This window comes from Limulus polyphemus, unplaced genomic scaffold (assembly GCF_000517525.1).
Source record: "Limulus polyphemus unplaced genomic scaffold, Limulus_polyphemus-2.1.2 Scaffold7643, whole genome shotgun sequence".
Lineage (NCBI taxonomy): Eukaryota > Metazoa > Arthropoda > Merostomata > Xiphosura > Limulidae > Limulus > Limulus polyphemus.
Window position 1 is genome coordinate 17822 of NW_013673253.1, and position 14769 is coordinate 32590.

The 14769-nt window shown below is 33.1% G+C and overlaps 1 protein-coding gene across 2 annotated transcripts; it reads right to left on the reverse strand.

The window, feature by feature from the left end:
* Positions 1 to 2657: 2657 nt before the first annotated feature.
* LOC106474752 (splicing factor, arginine/serine-rich 15-like) lies at positions 2658 to 14340 on the reverse strand. Of its 2 annotated transcripts, none has more exons than XM_013935445.2 (8): positions 14152 to 14340; positions 12604 to 12935; positions 11990 to 12183; positions 9639 to 9739; positions 7904 to 8011; positions 7334 to 7505; positions 5489 to 5671; positions 2658 to 5322 (listed from the first exon to the last, which is right to left on the reverse strand). In XM_013935445.2, exons 1-8 carry the CDS (start codon positions 14305 to 14307, stop codon positions 3554 to 3556), a joined length of 3015 nt encoding a protein of 1004 aa, XP_013790899.1. In that variant the 5' UTR covers positions 14308 to 14340; the 3' UTR covers positions 2658 to 3553. The 2 variants fall into 2 exon arrangements, with proteins under 2 accessions (XP_013790899.1, XP_013790900.1); XM_013935446.2 differs by having other exon boundaries at positions 12604 to 12932; positions 14152 to 14339.
* Between the last annotated feature and the right edge of the window lie 429 nt (positions 14341 to 14769).

Sequence of the window (14769 nt, forward strand, 5' to 3'; positions counted from 1 at the left end):
CATATTGCACCCCCACTTCCCCAAAACAATAAAAAATCTCAGTTGTTTATATAGCGTAGAGTCTACATATTGCACCCCCACTCCCACAAAACAATAAAAAATCTCAGTTGTTTATATAGCGTAGAGTCTACATATTGCACCACACTCCCCCAAAACAATAAAAAATCCCAGTTGTTTATATAGCGTAGAGTCTACATATTGCATCCTACTGACAACTTTATTTTTTGCCTGTTACAGCACTCGGTGTAAAAATACAATTCGGTACAATAACTCATTAACAGGATCAACTAAAATACTGACAGTATCTTTATAAATGTTTTATGTGTGCGCGCGCGACTGCTTTTATTACGGAGCGTGTAACCAACGAAGCCATGGAATGGTCCTACCAGGAATTCGGCGCAAAAAGTTTAGAAAAATCTGATTAAAATGATGATGAATAGGTAATTCTACGATTAAACTGTGTGGCGTCGTAAACCATTTTTTAAAGACTCACATATTACAGTATTTTTTTTAATCATCATTAAAACTAATGAACTTTTGTTTTATTAACATCTGGTTATCGAATTTGTGTGAACCTTCAACCTCCAAATAACATTTCTTGTACCTTACTGCATACACGGGTCTATTTCCCTATCATAACTCTCGTGTACAGCATGTTATCGATAGTTATATTTACTAAACGAATGTGTTCTGTTTCAAGAGTAAATAAAAGAAAAATTAAGAGTAACAAATATTTTTATTTCTTGCTTTTGAAATTCATGTCGTGCTGTGTTGTAGCCTACAGAACGAGTAATACCTCTCGTGATTCATGGCATGCGCACGTTTTACTGACGTCACGATAGCACAAGTTGCTGCGTGAAGCGTCCCTTATGTGACATCTCTTTTAACCACTCGCACCGTATAGTTAAAAGAGATGATCCCTCCAGGCAGACTTCGGCCCTCTTTCGGGGAAATAAAAATACGTACGTGTAAAAATTATATTCTATAGTATAGTGTCTAACTCAAAATTGAATAATAATATAATTATCTACCTTGTATATAATGTTCATATTTTAGAAATAGCTTTAGAATAATTAAAAATAATTTAAAAGCAGTGTTTTAAACGTGTTCATAACATTGGTGAGCTGATACATTAACGGTGTTTATATAAAACCTGCTTGTATGCACTACAAAATATATATAATGTACTTAGTACACTTGCGCAAATCATATCGCTCAGTTTTTTCATTTACACTACACGTTTTGCCTTCTGTCGGTTACGTCTGGAATACGCGCTTTTATACGGCAGTACAACTTTTTGTTTATGACATAGCTAGCTACTACCACAGTCCCTAATTACGAACTTCCGACCACACAGCAAAGACGACCGGCTGGCAGCATTCACCACTAATTCTTGGGGTATTCTTTTAACAACGAATAGCCATTGTCACGACTGAAAGGCGAGAATGTTCGTCGCCGGGTTTCGATCCCGCGACCCGCAGATTGCGAATCGAGGGCCGTAACAATTAGTCTATGCCACGGCCGGTGTAGAACAACAGAACAAAAACACACTACTGCTTCCCGTTCTTTTATACCCAAAATAAATTTGTTAACACTTCATTAACCCTACGTACAGCTTAAAATCTAGCCTATTTAAAGCAATTACTATATTTAATCTTTTCATCTGATAAAAGAAATAGAAGAACGTTAGACAAGTGATAAAAATAGCTTTCAAAAATTATACACACATATACATATTTTACGTGGATGAAATCACGAGTCTGTATAATTTCAATTAGTGTATTTTGTGAAAATTTGCCACAATTTATAAGGTTAGAGTTCACAAATTAGTAGATGATACGGCAAGCAAATCTGCGAAGGTGATGCATACAAAAAAATTGGAACAAAGTTTTAAAACGTTATGACGTCAGAAAATGAGCTGCTTATTTACATTCAATGAATATTTAAACAATTATTTATAGGTTTTTCATTTGTAGCCTATATACATGAAAGCATTAACTCTAGTTACTTAAAAATGTATATATATACATATACACACACACACACACACATATACACACTACGTTGTTTTCTTACATCATCATATGTGCGCTTGTGTGTATAAACGTATTTCATTTATACATATTTGATGACAAAAATGTTTTGATAAAGCGCTTGATTATGGGTTCACAATTACAAGTTTAAAAATTAAAACTTTTCTACCGATTTATTGAGATGGAGACAACACTACTGCTAACGTCTTGCGAATAAAACCTATTTACGATATCTAGTTAACAGTATTTCTAAACATCAACCAATCACAACAGTTACTCAAGCGATCAGTAAATTAATGGTTCCATTACATGTTTCCTTTGTCTTCTTGTAAGTTGTTGGTTTTGATCAGCTCTGAAACATTATCATGCTTTCCCTCTTTATAGTTTTATTCTTTACCCATGGTTTGTTTCCCAACTAGAAATCTCTACCACAGTATTCCATACTTTACTAACAAGTAAAAGTATATATAAGAAAACCTGGGACTTCAATGAACACTTTATGTGACCACAAAGAAGTTTTTACTTTGTCTCTGATTGGCAAAGCGATGTGTTTTAAAAATTCGTGTACGTAATTTTTTAGTAGATTAATGAGACATTCATAGAAATTCTAACAGACGTACACACTAAATGAGAGCATATTTAATGCTACAATAGGCAATAGCTAGAAGTATAGGGTACATTCAAAGCATCAAAACACACCTCTACAAATAAAATAAAACAAGCCCTATATATAATTTTAGTAAAGACAATTTGAAAATAAACAAACAGAAAAAAAAAAAAACAGTACCTTGTGGTGCACTGAATACACTTCTTACTGTCCATCTTCATGACATTGTGTGAAAGATGTCGATTTCCTATGGAATCTTTCACTCATTCAATGTACAATTTGAATCTCTTCAGGTCCATCACTCACATCTGGCTCAGTGGTTGCTTGTACATCAACCATTAAAATTAGAGCTCTCTTAAACAATAATACCCAATGACCAGAAAAGTCAGCAAGATTATAGTAGCACAATAGTAAAGCTCAAAAACTTCATACATTTTGGTTTACATATAAGATTATAGGGCTATTAATTTACTAAAACATGCCTTTTATTACTAAGACTAACCTGTGATTAATTTTTCTAACCACTTCAAAATGTTGTGTATTTCTAAAGTTAATGCTGACCTATACATAAACACCAATGTTCACTATTCAACAATTTTATTGTTGCAGTTTCTTATTATGACATTAATAACAAAACTATTTGTAACAACAGTGCTATGTCTCAAGTGATGTAAAAACATAATACACAATAAAAACATGTCCTGCATTTTACTGTAACATAGGTTTTGAAACCTTCATAAACAGTATTTAACTATTAAATGAATCTCCTTGAAGATAGTTGATTTTCTGAAAGTTCAAGCTAGTGAAGGCATCTTGTCTTGATTTCACCAAATGTACACGGATGCAATTTACGTCTTTATAACAAATTTTAAAGTTCAAAACTATCTGACTGTCACTGTAGCTTTGTTTTTTGTCATTTATTTTCTCCATTTTCTTGAACATTTACATTTTCTTCACTTTGTACAGGTTTACTGTGAGCACTTGAAGTCTGTTCACCACCTGATTTGGAGCTATCATGATCACATTTCTCTTTTGAATCCTTTTCTCTTGGGTGCTTCTGTTGAGTAGTTTTTTCCCAACTTTTCTCTCGATCCTTACAGTCCCTATCCACGTCTCTATCTTTATGTATTCCATGGTCTCTCTCATTGTATTCCCCACGATCCTTCCTCCAGTAGTCTCGTTCTCTATCTGACCCTGTTCTTCCCCTTTCTCTTTGCCAATCATGGTCATCCCGACCTTCATTTCGTTCCCATGGTTTGGGGAATGGAGGATGGTCAGGAAACCTCTGTTCAATATTTTCCCTGTCATTCATTAATCTTCCTTTAAAATCAGGTCGGCCAAAGCGTGGTTCAAAGAACTCTCTAGGAGGAGGAAAACCTGCCCGAGGTCCCATTCTATCAGGACCTGATCCAAAGTTTAAACGAGGTCGATTCCAACCAAAAGGTGGTCCTCGTGGACCAGGTCCCATTCCTGGTCGTGGCCCATTAAAATCCATTCTAGGTCGAGGTCCACAATAGGGAGAAAATCCACGTGGTGGAGGTCCTCTTACAGGGCTTAGGAGGGGTGGCTGTGAAGGAAAGTTAATTTGTTCTGGTGGTGCTGGTCCTCTAGGTCTTGGACCAAAATCAAGAGGTGTTTGTGGAGGAGAAAGTAGAACTTTTCTTTCATTCTCTGGTGAATTTTGCTGAAGGACACTGTCACTCTCTGTTTTTTCCTGAGTCTCACTTTGTTGTTGGCTGCTTGGAAGAGAAAACTGAGATGGTTGAAAGTTTGGTCTAGGTGGAAGAAACCGAGGCACTCCTGAACCACCAGGAGGCCCAGCCTGTTGTTGCTGTCCTGAATTATTATTTGACAAGAGGGATGGATGCCTCATGTGAAAAAAACCTGGATTTGGTATTCTAACATTATTGTGTCCTTGACCTTGGTATGGACCTGCCATGTGTGAACCAAGACCTGCAACGGGAGGGTGAGGAGCACTGTAAGGTATGCGTGGAGAGCCAAACTGTGAAGGAACTGCCACTGTGGCTGTAGCATTAGTCTCTCCTGTACTTGATGTGGATGGTGGTAACTGATTGGCCACTGTTCCCCAGGGCATTGGTCCTCCCTGTAATGTACCACCTTGAAAGTGTCCAGAGGGTCTAGCTAGTGGTTGAAAGCTTCCAACAGGAGGTAAGAAAGGCATCCGTGGAATGGTTGATTGAACTGGAGGAGGAACTCCTGAATGTATCTGATCAACTGAAGAAGCAGTTGGCATAGTATTTGAAAGTGAGGGAATATGAGGCAGAGACGACCCTGAAGATGAATCTCCACTAGTTGTGGTAATGGTTGTGGGTTGGTTCTCTATATTGTTAGATTCTATGGGCAAACAAGTCCCTTCTTCTTCTGTTGGAGTAGCATCTCCTGAAAGATCCATGGCCTGAGAGACAGCATTTGTTGTGCTAGGAGATGGGAGTGTTGACTGAACCACATTTTGGGCTGTACTAAAAGGCTGAAGCTGTAATCCATCATTAGTGACAGAAACTGGGGCCATACTAGGGATAGGGGGCAATCCACCCATTACGGCAAGAGAATGGCCTCCAACTACTGGTTGTGTGTTTTGAGACATCATCATCACTGGGTTTCGATGAGCTCCCACTGGAATTTGCAGCTGAGGGATTACCATGGATGGAGTTGGTACCATGCCTGAAGAAAAAAATAAATAAAAAAACAGAAGAGAGGAAAATGAATATTACTTACAATACAGCACACTATTTAAACTTCTTTTTTAAATATTTGTTATCACTACAAATTTTAGCTGAAAAAAGATAGAATCCATACATCACCTACGGCAGACATATATTTTTTTTACCTGGTACTGGTATTCCAAACTGTGGCTGTACCATCTGAGGAACCATCTGCATGTTTATTGAAGGTAGTCCTGGTACTAGATTCGCTACAGACTGGTTAGCTGCATTTTCCTGATTCTTCATAACCTCTTCTTTGGCTTGCTTTATTGCTTCTTCCTTCTCCTTCTGTCTTATTCTTTGTTGTTCTATAAAGATGAAAGTCAACTTTATTCAACTAAAATTAGTGATTAGTTTAATAGCTTCTAGGAAATCCAAACACTATAAATAAAATTCAAAACAAAAGGTCTAATGATATATTTTATGGTAAAATTTCCATATGATACAATCTTTTAAACAAAAATTAGTATAAGGTACACCATAGAGCAACTGGTACATGCCCTTGTTTCAATACATTTATGACTGAAGGAACAGAGGTGTACCACTACATCAACATTTCTAATATAAAATTACACACACAGACACACAAGTTATGTATTAGGCACTGTCAAAGTTTTCTTATCTTCTGTAACTCACTTTTTGCTTGACTCAAAAGTCAATAATTTTGAAAGGCAAGTCTTATACTTCCCATATCCTAAATATTGCATGAATTCATAAGTCATAATTTAAACAACCTGTCTATTAATCCTTAAACATCACACCTATAGCTAAACTCCCATTTTCTTAGACTCTGATGAGATTCAGTGTAATAAATTGTATGTAGTCATTGTATCTCTAGTCATTTCTCTGTTCTACATTCTCATCATGGTGGTCTTTAAGTAATGTATTGATTTTACAATCACCAATGCTTTCTACATGTGTATTACACACAACTGTACAGAAAGTCAAAAGCTAACTGAGGAAATTTTAGTAATTTAGTATTCCCTTACTTTTATGGACTACTCCTGGATTGGTTTTATAACTTTTTAGATTTTAACTAAATGAGTATTGTTGTTTAGCAAATAAAGCAAACTACAACATTAAGATATGTCATACAATATCATAGCCTCTATTCTGAAACTAGAAAAATAAAACACATTTTCATGGTTTTTCAGTCACACAGACATACACAGGTTCTAGTTTATATAATAGTACTGCCTGTTGTATGTCCATGTAACTACTTTGCAGGGAGTGGATGGATCTTCACCAAATTTAGTATGGAGGTTCATTGTGTCCATGCAGAGATACATATAAATTTTCAGTTTTGAAGTTCTTATTGGTATTTTTGCATTTTTTACCATTACCTCATCTCCTGTGGATGGATCTTCACCAAATTTAGTGTGGAGGTTCATTGTGTCCATGCAGAGATACATGCAAAGTTGTGGTTTCACATTTTATGTTTTACAGTTTTTATGGGCATTTTTTATAATTACATATTAGGGAAGCTACTTTTCATGTTTTAAGATAACCTTTCATTAATCATGAATTTACATACCTTCTGTCCAGGTGATGGGTACTCTAGCTAGCTTTAAATATATTACATTTTTGATTCCTTACTATGTTTTACATTATTTTGGTATCACTTTACTCACTCACCTTTTCTTGTCTGGTATACAATAACACAAAAGTCTAAATTCTCTTGGTGTTCTGCAGCTTATTAGTTTACAAAAAGTTTTTCTTGTAATATTTGTATGTTTTCGGTGAACAATTTTTTGTTTGATGATAATATGGGAATCTAACTTTGTGATCTCAAAACAATTTGAAGAGACTACGAAAATTAAAAACTATGAAGCCCACATATTCAGAGGTATTATAATTATGAGAGATAACTAAGGAAGCTTGGTATTAAAATCAGTATGATTAAGATATTCAAACTGCTATGTTGAATCACACTGCTGAAACAAGGGGAAGATCATGAATAGCTTCAGTACCTTTTAAATTGTTGGGCACTGACTGTTCGTCTATCATGCCACCTTCTTCCAGAGAATCAAGATCCACATTTTCTGGAAGTTTATCATAGGGAATGTAACTAACTCCTACATCCACTTCCCAGTAGTCTTTGTATTCCTTTCCTTTCATACCTTTACCAGGAGCCCAAGCCATCTGTAAGAAAGCAATACAAGTATATATCCATTTCAGCAAAACTCACCAGATGCAAAAACTTGAGGATCTCTGTACCTGAGGTTGCTATCAAATATATACACACACATAAAAATGGTCATTTTCTTTATAGCGTTTTACCTGAAAATTATTATCCATATCCTATAACTTTTTTCTCCCAAATATTATATGAATGTTTAATAAATAGTGTTTTATAACTTTAATTTATTTAAGAAAGGAAAAAAAGAGCATTCTACAAATATTATTTTAAATACCAAGAAACTAATAACAAATTAAAACTTAGGTAATTATTATTCAATTTAAATCACAGTATAAATTTAGTTTTTAAAATTAGAATGAAATATAATGGATCTGAAAATATTAAAAGGAAATAATGATACCTTAATTGAGCTTCCTTGAAGCTTTAAATTTTTTAAGGACTGTAGAGCCTTATAAGCATCCTGTCTTCTATCCATGCAAACATAAGCACATCCTCGGGGAGGAATCATCTGAAACAGAGTTCTGGAATGACTGATCTTGTATAAATATGTAACATATTGTAGAGAGAATCAAACCATTTGATATTAAGATTTTTTAACTCTCTCAACACGGGCTCAGTCAATTTGACAGATCACGTGACCTCTTTGTGCTCTTTAAAGTCTTTATAGATTTGATACTACTAACTTTTAATATAGTGTGTATATCTTCACAAAATTCGGCAGTCTTTCACATACACAAAATCATATATTTCTAGTGAAGTATTTTTAATAAACTAAAAAAATATTTGTCCTTGAATATATTGAGTATTCATTTTGAACGGTCCATGTGCAAAGTGGTTTTCACGTTAAGATTAAAAAACTTTTCATCTCAAATTTCATTTCTGCAATCTCTAAAACCTCCTAAATACATTTCAAATGTTTGTTTTCAGGAAAACTTTATACTTTATCTGTTATTTTCTCTACCCTAACTCTATACGTGGTTGGTCAATTTGACCGATCTCGTAACCACGCACACACACACACACACAAAAAATTGAAATAAATCTAAATTACCCTTTTTTTTCATTTCTAGAATGACATCAAATGTAACATGAAACTACATTCATTTATCACAAGTAGCTTTAAACTCGTAACAGTATACATCTATTTATAATTAGATTTTATTGTTTTATTGCTCTTTGAAACATGTCTAACTACTATTCGCACCATTTTAAGTTGTAAATCATTTGTAGAATGTGCAACTCACATTACACTACAGAATTACTTTACCCACGAGCTACTCCGAGCTGCTTGTGTGCATGACTCGTGAAATATTTTTATTTTATTATTATTTATTTTACCTAATCTAACTATAACTAACCTAAAAAATCCCTATTTTTACATTTTAGTTACTTACATAATAACTATATAATAAACATGTAAAAGAAGAAATAAAGTACTTACCCGAGTATTCTTTTTTTTGCTGTCGACTATCGATAACACTTAACCCTACTTTTTTTATACACTAATGGTAGTAGTGCATTAAATAATGCACCAAAGAACACAGAATAATAACATGCAAAAAGTAGACAATGTCCTCAATTTTTCTGGTTTTCTAACTATGTGACAAGAGCCATTACAAATTCATCCAAGTTACTCATTACCACATGATACAATGGTTAATTAAGTTCCTGAATGATGCAAGAACTATAACATGGAAAAATTTGGTCACTTTTATTCCAAGGTTATGCTCATAAACGATCAAAATAAGAGAATGGTATATATATAAATAAACTTGTAACCAAAATTCTTTTCATGTTTACTTTAATAACTCAGAACATCATATTTTTTTCTGCTTTGGAGTGTGCAAATACAAGCAATATAAGCAACCTTCCCAAAGAGATTAATGTACTTTCATTGACAATTCATAAACACACCACTATAAGATTAAAAAAAAGATTAAGAGCAAAGTGTTCTAAAAACACTGCTATAAATTAGGGCTTCATAAACAACAAAGAAAGGAAAAGGGTTGAAAAATGAATATAAAAATGTTTATCACGGTCCAATATTAACTCAATTTTAATAAAAATAACAAATGAATTTACACTAAAAACCAAAATAAAATTTGTTTATACTATATTACATAAAACATACTTACATCAATACTTGCTATAGTGCCAAACTCTGCAAAAGCATCGTGAATATCAGCTTCTGATACAATTTTTGGAACATGACCGAGCCATAAGGTGGTGCTACAAACTAAACAAATAATAATAATTAAACACAGGCAAAATATTCAGAATCTGTACATGCACTCAAAAACTAAATCACAATATTATACTACAAGTATATGACTCAAAGTAACTATAATATGTAAAGTCTTTGTGAGATACAAAACAGTGTAGCTATAGCTTTACTATATTGAAAAGAACATTTTTCAGTTTAGTTGAGCCATATGAAGCAGCCTAACCCATTTTACCTTTTGGTGGTGGACAACAGTCACAAATTCTGTACAACATGACAGTTACCTTTACAGCATTTATAGACAGGTGGATATTATTACAAACACAAACCCAGTTTAAAATCTGGAAGAAAGAATTTCTTCAAGTATTTCCAATACAGTTGGATGGGAATAATAACAAACAATTCTTAGAAAACAAAGTATTAACAGCTGTTATAGTTTATTCATAAAAACTCTGAAAAACAAAGCAAATCAATATAAAGATTTAGAAAAACTCAACTTCTATGACAGTAAGGCCACAAACATGAAGTATATGTCAGTGCACTAAAAACCATGTTGGATGTATCCATAAGATCATGCAGTGTTTAGGATGCTGGCAATTATTATATATTACAGCAAAAAAGTTGAAAACTGAGCTTCATAAATGTAATGAACCATTTAAATTAATTAATTTCAGTGCAAATCTCTCACGAATATTTAACCCTTTGTGGACCTCAGAAGTGTCATTGATATTCCTTGATATTTTTTCATCATAACAGTGGAAAACACTCAAACAATTGCGAGAAACTTAATGCAAGCTTTGAAAGTAGTGTCTAGTTTTGACTTTAAAAAATAATATAACTTTAGTTTTTATAATATTTCTTAGGAGTAAAACCTCAAAAAATATTAAAAAATACTTCCTTTCACCTTACAATTTCAATTTTTGTTATTGTTGATCAGAAACTTCTATTTTACAAACCCAGTCAATCCCATTTGACTGACACTCATTAACATATCACTTTTAATAATTTACTTTGCTGATTACAGTAGTCAGTATTTTCAGCTATAAATCATAAAAATAATGGAAAAACTGATTTATCAGATCTAGGACATACCTTTCAAAATACCTTTGTATAGTTAAGTATCATCATTTTTTTGCTAATGATATTTATGGTCAAGATTTATTTATATCAAATACACTTTTTTCCAATAAATAAAAATTTCTTTTAATTGTGTGCATTGTTTTAACATGATAAACAGATAATTTGATAGCAAAAAATCCTTTGAAACCAGAACACCTATATAAAAAACACACCAGGTCTGTGATTTGTTTCAAAGTTTTCTAAACTTCTCATTAGATTCTTCTATTCACCCCTTCAGGTGCTACACCTACTCGCTTTCCTACAAAACCACTGCTCAAACTTGATGTACACATTCTACAGTTTGCTCTAACCAATTATATTTAAACACTGCCTAGAGCTATTTTCAAAACTTTGTTTCATTAGTAATTGTTCAGACATCATAAATTGATAAGATAGGAGGACAGTAGTAATAAAACCACTATCAAAGAATGGAAATCACACACAAAAAAGGACATGGATAGTTACATTCTCAATGAATGATAGTTTTCTTGGCAAGTATAAACCTATATATATATACTCTGGGTATGAGTACAAAAATTCTAAAAAAATTTACCAACTGCTTTTAGAAGCAATACTCTTTGAGCTACACGGAAATGAAAAGTTTGAGGATTTTTAAAAATTTTTCTCTGTGAAACATTCAAAATAATTCTGAGTAAAAACTGTTGAAATGCTGTTAAAATTATCATTTTAGTTAAATTTTGATATACAGGTCTATACTGATCACCTTATACGTCATCCACAGTATGGATATGGTTAACACATTTATTTCTAACACCTTATTTTAGGTGACTTATATGACAGTAACACCATGATTTTCCATTTGGTCAGTTGGATATTATGGAAGTGGAAGAAAATTTGAAACATGAATAAGAAATAAACTTAAAACTATACATATGTATTACATGTAATTTTTTTTCATATTGAAAAATGCACAGAAATGCCTATAAATAGTAAGGAAACACTCTCCTATATATACAAACAAATATTACAAACTCTGCTAAACCTTCTACATGTGTAAAACCCAACCCTTAAGAAACATACACATATATACATCGCTTCTAATTATGTCTGTACATAATTGGAGCCAATATTAAACTATCAAAACTAGTTATTTATCTGTAACAGATGTTCTATACTGAAACTTACCACACAAATAATTTTTCTTTAATGGGGGTAAACCTTTCTTCCTTCTTTCCCTTTCACGCTCTCTTTCTCTTTCTCGTGATCTAGATCGAGATCTTCTTTCTCGCTTATGTCTAGATCTACTACGAGAACCAGATCGAGATCGTCGTCTCCTGGGTGACCTTGATCTACTTCGTCTACTATGTCGACGAGAAGACCTACATAAAAGATTTATTAACAAAACTCAAGAAAGCCCAATTAAAAACTACAGTCTAATATAGATCTTGATAAAAGTCACAAGTATAATATCTTTATCTTCCAGTAAAATGATTAAGTGTCAACAACCTTTATTTTGTGAAACTTTTATGTGAAATGATTATTCTGGTAAATCTCATATTTAAAGGGAAAGGAAACGACTTTATCATTAAAAATGTTTCCTTATTTGATACATACAAAATCCTAAATTGGAATTACATAAATGAAAGACAATTGCAGAAATCTTCTTGTAATATTTTTGTCAGCACCATATCAGTTAGGCAGTAACAAATTACATGATATTTTCTGTCATGTATATTAAACATGCTTTATCATGAATTACAAGAGACACAAAAACTTTAATGATAACTTTATTAACCAACCTAGATTTGTTGGATCGAGATGGTGACCTCGACCTGGAACCCGACCTTTCTCTATCATCTTTGTCCTCTACTCCAATGTGCTGGGCTACTCTTTGTCTTTCATCTTGATCCTCAAGAGGAAGAGAGATATTGTTCACTAAACCAAATGAATGCCGGCTATCGTCCTGTTCAGAGTTCACAGAGCTGGGAGGCAGGGGGGGTTGCTCATAGCTTAAAGGTGGATACCTGTTAGCAGATTCTTGCCCAGTTGGAAATTGTGGTGGTGGTTCAGGAATGTATGATAAACAATTGGTTCCAAATACTGTAGCTGGCTCAGCATGTTCAGTAGACTGCTGGATGCCAAAAAAAAAAATTTTTGTAAAACAAAAAAACAGATTTTAGTATTTTATAATGAATAGATTTACAGTAGCATTGCATATAGTTAAACATAAAAAAAGAGGAACCATGACCATATGTGTGCCTTCTAAACCTTAAATTTATTATTTTAGTTTAGTTTCTAAAAACTTGTGTTTAATTTTACATATTTCTTTTGTGCATTTTTAAAATTTTATGAGTGTATTAATGGTTATTTACAAGTATGTTTTTCTTTTTTCAGATCTTACTTTAGTTGGACCCCAATTTCCAGCTTGACTCTCATGGAACTTTAACCTGCTTTGTGCCATAAGGCCTAAGACACACCTGTTTGTATGTTGTGACACAGAACATACAAGATATCTTAACCTTTCTTTCCTGCACAGATGTACTACCTTAACTATGCACACAACGCATCCCAACCATTTTCCAACTGAGGAACAGCTAGTTCCAATTCCAAAATTGCACAGATAACTTCGTATAATTTTAACTTTTTAAAGGACTTGAAATTATACTGTAAAACAATATATTTCACTAGCTATGCTTTTATAACATTTTTTTTTCCCAATTTTTTTGTGGACAGGCTTTGGAAAACCACTATATAGATCATATCAAAAACATCTGACTACTGCATACCTTCAGCAGGATAACATCACAGAAGTTTTATAATAAATCATGAGGATTGTACAATATTCCCAGATCAACACTGACGTTTAACCATGACAAACTTGATCAACTATACTTTCACTTGCACAAGGGGTTTCCCTCTCTATCATTCCAGGAAAATCAAAGCAGTAAATGTTGGAGAAATCTCAGTATCTATCCCAAATAAGTTCTAAATACTGGATGCCTGTAAAGTGTGTATTGCATGCACATATATTGAGATGAATATTACACAACTGAAACCAGTAGGTATAAAAATCTCATGCAAGCAATTAACTACTAAAAGACAAAAGAATATGACATTATGAAACAAAGGATTCTAGAGTGACATCTAAAATAGTTTTGTGACTTGAAACTATGTAGCAGAAACCAGAACATTATTAAAAAACAACTTCTGTACAGGGAGTAAACGATGTTGCTGCACTAACTGGGTTAAAGTTACACAGAAACCAGCCAAGAAAGGGTAAGCATTACTAACAGGTGCCAAATAAAAGAGCCGAACCATTCTCATACGTTATCTTTTAAAATACCTACCTGTGGGATTTGTTGGGAAACAGGCAAATCTTTTTGTTCTTCCAGGCCCTCTTGCACTAAGAATTCTGTTTTAAATACATCATTCTGTTGTATTGTTTGTTGCATTTGCTGTAGCTGCTGCAGGAGTTCAGGATTAGATAGCAGATTCTGGGCCATACTAGAAATTAATGTGAAATATCAAGTTACACCATTACAAACATAAGATAAAACTTTTCATGTGTATAACCTATTTTTATCATTCACTATTATAGTCATGTTTTAATAATAATAATGTTAAATGGGTTTTGTTTTTGCCAAATTTATTTTGAGAAAATACATACTTTAAAATTTGTTATATTCTAACTGAAGAATGTTTTTAGCAGTTACCATAAAAAAAAAAGAATATTGCTATATTAAGTCTCAAAACTATGTTCATAGGATGAGTCTATTGGCTTTAGCCCATACTGAAGAATTAATATGTACTATAATTCCTAATTTACTACCTTTATCTTCACACAATTTGGTAAGCTTTTAGTAAACACTACAGGTTTTACCCAAAAAATCATAATTTTTAACAAAGTATTTTTACAAACTACTTGTCTGTGAATTTACTGACTCAATCAGACTCAGACTAGTCCG

What these genes read in the sequence shown, in the direction of transcription:
- LOC106474752 (XM_013935445.2), bottom strand. Translation starts at nt 14,307, where the DNA reads ATGGCCCAGAATCTGCTATCTAATCCTGAACTCCTGCAGCAGCTACAG. An exon ending in AAAGAAAAATTATTTGTGTG is followed by an intron (nt 9,740 to 11,989) that starts GTAAGTTTCAGT and finishes TTATTTGTTTAG; the next exon opens with TTTGTAGCACCACCTTATGG. An exon ending in GCACTATAGCAAGTATTGAT is followed by an intron (nt 8,012 to 9,638) that starts GTAAGTATGTTT and finishes ACTCTGTTTCAG; the next exon opens with ATGATTCCTCCCCGAGGATG.